This window comes from Arachis stenosperma, chromosome 1, assembly GCF_014773155.1.
Source record: "Arachis stenosperma cultivar V10309 chromosome 1, arast.V10309.gnm1.PFL2, whole genome shotgun sequence".
NCBI lineage: Eukaryota > Viridiplantae > Streptophyta > Magnoliopsida > Fabales > Fabaceae > Arachis > Arachis stenosperma.
This window is the reverse complement of record NC_080377.1, coordinates 5,588,280-5,594,962: the sequence shown is the minus strand read 5'-3', so window position 1 is coordinate 5,594,962 and position 6,683 is coordinate 5,588,280. Positions and strand designations below refer to the sequence as shown.

The following is a 6,683-nucleotide window of genomic DNA, read 5'->3' as shown; positions in this document are numbered from 1 at the left end:
CCATCTCTCAACCCGTACCAGAGACATCTTGTACATTGGCGCCGTCTGTGGGAAATCTTGCGCCGACCAAACCAGAATGGGGGACGTACTTGAAGAAGCCTCCTCAAGCCGGGATGATTCTCGAATAAGGAATCCGACCCCAGAACACCAGGAGGTCGCAAACCAAGGAAGGATATCAAGTACCATCCACCATACACAGAATAAGGAAAACGATCACATCATCACGGAACCGCGACACCCTGAGAAAACAGGGGACAAAGCGACACAAATCATCTAAGATCTCTGCCTCCGAGTCCAGGAACTCGAAGGCAAATTGGCCGCCAAGGAAAAACACAATAACGAACACGGAAGCCATGCAACTTCCAGATCAAAATCTCGCCACGACAGATCGCCAACTCGGCGACACGATGGGAGAGACGATCGCAGCACGTCGCGCGACCACAGGCGAGAAAAATCGCCAGAACGGTGATACAGCAAAAGGCACAACCGCAGCGCTTCCCGAGATCTGAGTCGTCAGCGCGACTCGGACGAAGATCGGCGACACCGAGAGGCCAAACGCACAAGAAACAACCACACGATAATGGGAGCCACACCTTTCACGGAAAGGATCTTCAAAGCAAAACTCCCTAAAGGTTTTGATAAACCCACTGACATGAAGTACGACGGAACCAAAGATCCCCAAGAACACCTAACGGCCTTCGAGGCCAGGATGAACCTAGAAGGAGCGGCCGACGCAGTCCGATGCAGGGCCTTCCCGGTGACCCTAGCCGGGCCAGCAATCAAATGGTTCAACGCCCTCCCGAACGGATCCATAGCTGGTTTCCACGACATCACACGAAAGTTCATGGCCCAGTTCACGACCAGAATCACTAAAGCAAAACACCCCATCAGCCTGCTAGGGGTCACACAAAAACAGGACGAATCCACAAGGAAATACCTCGACCGCATCAACGACGAATGTCTAACGGTCGACGGGCTCACGGATTCAGTCGCAAGCCTTTGCTTAACCAACGGGCTCATGAACGAAGACTTCCGCAAACACCTCACCACCAAACCCGTGTGGACCATGCACAAGATCCAAAACATCGCCAAAGACTACATAAATGACGAAGAGATCAGCCAAGTCATCGCTGCCAACAAGCGGCAACACAACCACACCCAACACGGCAACCCGGCACCACGACATAACCCACCACCCAGAGAAAATCAAAAGGACCACGCCAAACTGACAAACACAAGCCGCCTACCAAGAATCGGCAAATTCTCTAATTACACGCCCCTGACAGCACCAATTACCCAGATATACCACAAAATAGCAGATCGAGGCATCATACCGAAAGCCCGACAACTCAAAGAAAGAACGGGAGGCAACAAAACCCTTTACTGCGACTACTACCGAGGTTACGGACACAGGACACAAGACTGTTTCGACCTTAAAGACGCCCTCGAACAAGCCATACGAGACGGCAAGCTCCCAGAGTTCGCCAAAATCATCAGAGAACCAAAACGTGCGGAGAGAGACAGGTCACCAGAAATAGAAGGGCGCAACCCAAGAACGCAAAAACAACCTCCTAGGGAAAGCCTAGAGGAAGTCCCAACCATCATCGTAAACGTCATCACAGGCAAAGACGTATCAGGGAAGTCAAAATCAACACTGAAAAAAGATCTCAAAGTGATGGCCGTCAGAAACCAAACTCCAACCACCATGGCCAACAATACGATAACCTTCCTACCTGAGGACTAGCAGCACGGCACCTCGGTCGAAGACGCCCCTTTCGTCATCTCAGCTAGGATCGGAACAGGACTAGTACGAAGGATACTGGTGGACACCAGCGCAGACTCAAACATCCTCTTCCGAGGAGCCTTCGACAAACTCGGTCTCCACAACGACAACCTCCAAACACACCGCAACGGTGTCACCGGACTCGGAGATAACTTTCTTAAACCGGACGGCTCAATCACCCTCCCCATCACCATAGGGACAAGTAACCAGATGAAGACAATCCTATCTGAATTCGTAGTCCTAAAAGACTCCACCGCCTACAACGTGATTCTCGGAAGAAAAATAATCAATGACTTCTTCGCCGTCATTTTTACCAAATACCTCCTCATGAAGTTCAGAACCGAAGACGGCTCCATCGGTACTATCCACGGAGACCGGGAGGTTGCAGCAGAGTGCGACAACACCAGCCTAGCTCTACGAAAGAAATCCCGGGATGCGGCCGGAATATTTCTAGCCGACCTGGACGCTCGACAAGACGGCCAACCCAGGCCAGAGCCAGAAGGTGACATGGAAAAACTACAAATAGGGCCAACCAAAGAGGAATACACCTTCATTAACAGGAACCTCCCGTATGATCTTAAAGAAGATCTTTCCCAACTCCTGAAACAAAATAGAGATTTGTTTGCATTTACACCAGCCGACATGTCGGGAATAAACCTCGACCTAATGTCCCACCGGCTAGCCATGGACCCAAGAGCCAAACCAGTAGCACAAAGAAGACGAAAAATATCACCAGACCGAGCTACCGAGGTCAAAAGGCAAGTTAAAGCGCTACTCGAAGCCAACTTCATCAGGGAACTCCCCTACACGACCTGGCTAGCCAATGTCGTGCTAGTGAAGAAATGTAACGAGAAGTGGCGGATGTGCGTCGATTACACGGACCTCAACAAAGCCTGTCCAAAAGACGCCTTTCCCCTACCAAACATCGACGGATTAGTAGATGCCGCATCCGGCCATCGATACCTCAGCTTCATGGACGCATACTCCGGCTACAACCAAATTTTGATGCACTGACCTGACGAAGAAAAAACAGCGTTCATCACCCCAGACGGGATGTACTGCTACACAGTGATGCCCTTCAGCCTGAAAAACGCCGGAACCACCTACCAAAGACTTGTCAACAAAATATTCCAAAACCTATCCGGAAGCAAACTAGAAGTTTACATAGACGACATGCTCGCCAAGACCGAATCCGGCGAACAACTCATCAGCGACCTCAAGGTCATAATGAACACCCTACGAGAGCACCGAATGCGACTCAACCCGACAAAATGTGCCTTCGGGATGGAGGCAGGGAAGTTCCTCGGCTTTATGATCACACAACGCGGAATTAAAGCAAACCCAGAGAAATGTCGCGCCGTCCTTGAGATGACAAGCCCAAAAAACCTTAACGACATCCAAAAGCTCACCGGCCGACTGACGGCGCTATCACGCTTTCTCGGAGCATCAGCTCAAAAAGCAATCCCTTTCTTCAAACTGATGAAGAAAGGAGCCCCCTTCAAATGGGAGACAGAATGTGAAGAAGCATTCCAACATTTCAAGAAAGTCCTAGAAAAACCACCAGTCCTTGCCAAACCCCAAACAGGGGAGACACTCTACTTATACCTCTCCATAACAGAAGAAGCAATCGCAGTAGCACTCATCTGCGAAAACGAGAAGAAAGAACAAAAACCCATATACTTTATAAGCAAGGTCTTGCAAGACGCGGAAACTCGCTACTCACGCCTAGAAAAGTTAGCTTTCGCACTCCTCACGACCTCCTGACGCCTGCGACAATACTTCCAGGACCACCCTGTGACGGTCCGAACCGACCAAGCGGTCAAATAGGTTCTACAAAAATCCGACCTAGCGGGAAGAATGCTAGCGTGGTCCATCAAGCTATCCCAATTTCAGATCAAGTTCAAACCCTGAAACGCAATCAAAGCGCAAGCTATGGCCGATTTCATCGCCGAGATGACCCCGGGAAATCTCATCCCTGAGTCATGGAAACTACACGTCGACGGCTCGTCAAACGTCACCTATGGAGGCGTCGGAGTCATACTCGAGAGTCAAAACAGGGTCACAATCGAACAGTCGGTACGATACGAGTTCCTAGTGTTGAACAACCAGGCAGAATATGAGGCCCTCCTGGCAGGCCTATCCCTAGCCCAAGAAGTCAGAGCAAAGGTCTTGGAAGTGAATACCGATTCACAGGTAGTCAGTTCCCAAATTAATGGAGACTACCAGACACAAGATCCCCTACTCCAACAATACCTTGCCAAGGTAAACGAACTGAAAGAAAGATTCGAACACGTTACCATACAACACGTTCCTAGGGAACGAAACGCCAGGGCAGACCTGCTCTCCAAACTAGCCAGTACCAAACCAGGACACGGTAACAAATCGCTAATTCAGGAAATCATTAAGTCACCGTCCATATCGACAACGACCAACGCTTATTTGAAACTCTCAAACCAGGGATCATGGACCTACCCTATCCTACAATACCTCCTCAACAGAACACTACCAGAAGACCCCAAAGAGGGAAAACGAACAAAAAGGGAAGCCGCCAACTATATAGTTGTCGCAGGACAACTATACAATCGCGGATTCTTGCAACTCCTACTCAAATGCATCGAACCCGGGGACACGGAGTACATACTCCGCGAAATCTATGAAGGTTGTTACAGCCACCACATCGGAGGTAAAACCCTAGCCCAAAGAGTCATCAGGGCAGGCTACTTCTGGCCCACGGTTATCCGGGACTCCATGCAGTTAGTAAAAAACTGCGACAAATGCCAAAGGCATGCCAATATCCACCAAGCCGCCCCTCACCAGCTCAGCATCATATCGGCAGAGCGGCCATTTGGCACTTGGGGGATCGACCTCGTCGGGCCTTTCCCTACGGCACCCGGTCAACTCCGGTACCTCATCGTCGCCATAGACTATTACACCAAATGGATCAAGGCCGAACCCTTGGCCTCCATCACGGCAACCCAGTGCCGAAAATTTCTTTGGCGACAGATCATAACCCGGTTCGGGATCCCCGAGATCGTCATCTCGGATAACGGAACCCAATTTTACCGATAGAAAATTCAGAGAATTCCTAGAAGGTCTGCATGTGTCCCACTGTTTCAGCTCGGTAGAACACCCCAAACAAACGGGCAAGTGGAATCCACAAATAAAATAATTGTCAAAGGACTAAAAAAGCGACTCGATGCAGCCAAGGGGCTGTGGACCGACGAACTCGGGTCAGTCTTATGGTCGTACCGAACAACCCCCCAAACAACCATCGAAGAAACCCCTTTCCGACTAACATACGACGTGGAGGCTATCATTCCAGTAGAGATAGGAGACCCAAACCCAAGGAGAACGATCAGGGGTAACGACGAAGAAGCAGAGCGAGACCTCACCGACGAGGTAAGAAGCATAGCCCACATCAGAGAGCTAGCCCTAAAACAAATGATCAGTCTAAGGTACAACCACGGCGTCATACGACGAGAATTTGCACCCAACGACCTCGTCCTACGACGAAACGACGTCGGAGCCCCAACCTCGGGGGAAGGGAAGCTCACCCCCAATTGGGAATAACCATACAGAATCAAAGCCGCGATAAAAAAAGGAGCATACAAGCTCGAGCGGTTAAACGGCAAAGAAATCCCGAGGACATGGAACGCCGCCAACTTACGACGATACCACACTTAGACTGACCCCCCTTGGTCACCCCTTAACTTTATTTCTTTTTTCGTCATTACGTATTGTTCCTTTCCTTTGTTTTATTTCTCGTAGTCTTCTTTACAGCAATTTTATTCGCATTTTAAGCGTCAATATCGGGTACTCTTTCCCGCCATAAACGGAGGGATTTAACGAGGCCTAACATCAATAAAATTCCATTAAGCTATTTTTTCTCTCTTCTTAGGATCCTAAATGCGGAACAAAAACACGGCTACAACTAGGGGGACTGATCACCCCCCCGGGCCCAAAGTACGGATATCCACGAGAAATCGACCCGACGACGGTCCGTTCATCCCAAACAGGATACGAATAACCAAAAAATAGAACAGCTTAAAACGGAATATAAAAAGAGGCCCGAACAGCCTAAACGATATTAAAATGAAGTTCAAACTACGAGTTTACGGTTACATGGCCACATGGCCAAAAAACACACAGAGTCCAAAACAGGAAAATCACAATTAGAACTAATCAAGGCTGACAATCTCACCATCTCGGACAGTCTTAAAAGCTCCCATTACAGACACGTCCGCTTCAGGCGCCAACACCAGAGCCTGGGTCCTCATCGTCTCCTCGGTAGCAGCAATCGCCCCTTCCACATCAGCAAGCAACACAGCCTTCTCTTCTCTCAAACCCACAACCTCCGCCTTCAAACCAGCCACCTCATCTTTCAACGTACCAACATCCGCCAAGAGCACGACTACCCGAGACTCGGCATCCGAAGCCTTCCTCCGCTCTTCCCCAAGTTGAGACAAAAGAGAAGTCTCAACCTCAGAAAGACGAAGGATCTCGGTGCCAGATTCCTCGGACGATTTCACTTCCTGCGCCCTCGCTGACTCAGCATCAGCAAGTAACCCCTTCAACCTCACCACCTCGGCCTGAGATTGACAAAATTTCTTATCCAGAAAGCCTACCTGAGCCATCACAGGCTCGGCCTTCCGAACAATCACGGCGGAGCGAAGAAGAGATCGATAAAGGGACTTAGCCTGAAAAGTCACATCATACTCACGAAAGAAATCTTCCGTGCCCGGCATAAGGTACTCGTCAATGAAGGCAGGAGCGTCAAAACGGCGATCCATCACTGACGGAACCACGCCTTCTCCCTCCACCATATTCTCGCTTTCAACATCCTCTGACCGCTTCCGCTTCCGGGAAGCACCCTCTGGCGACACCACAACCACATCATCAT

At 49.9% G+C, this 6,683-nt stretch overlaps 2 protein-coding genes across 2 annotated transcripts; both read left to right on the top strand.

Moving 5' to 3' along the window:
* Window positions 1-580: 580 nt before the first annotated feature.
* LOC130974150 (uncharacterized) lies at window positions 581-1,744 on the top strand. The gene has a single exon (XM_057898906.1). The coding sequence runs from the start codon at window positions 581-583 to the stop codon at window positions 1,742-1,744; it is 1,164 nt and encodes a 387-aa protein (XP_057754889.1).
* A 1,971-nt stretch (window positions 1,745-3,715) lies between these two features.
* On the top strand, window positions 3,716-4,852 carry LOC130974141 (uncharacterized). The gene has a single exon (XM_057898895.1). The coding sequence runs from the start codon at window positions 3,716-3,718 to the stop codon at window positions 4,850-4,852; it is 1,137 nt and encodes a 378-aa protein (XP_057754878.1).
* Window positions 4,853-6,683: the final 1,831 nt, after the last annotated feature.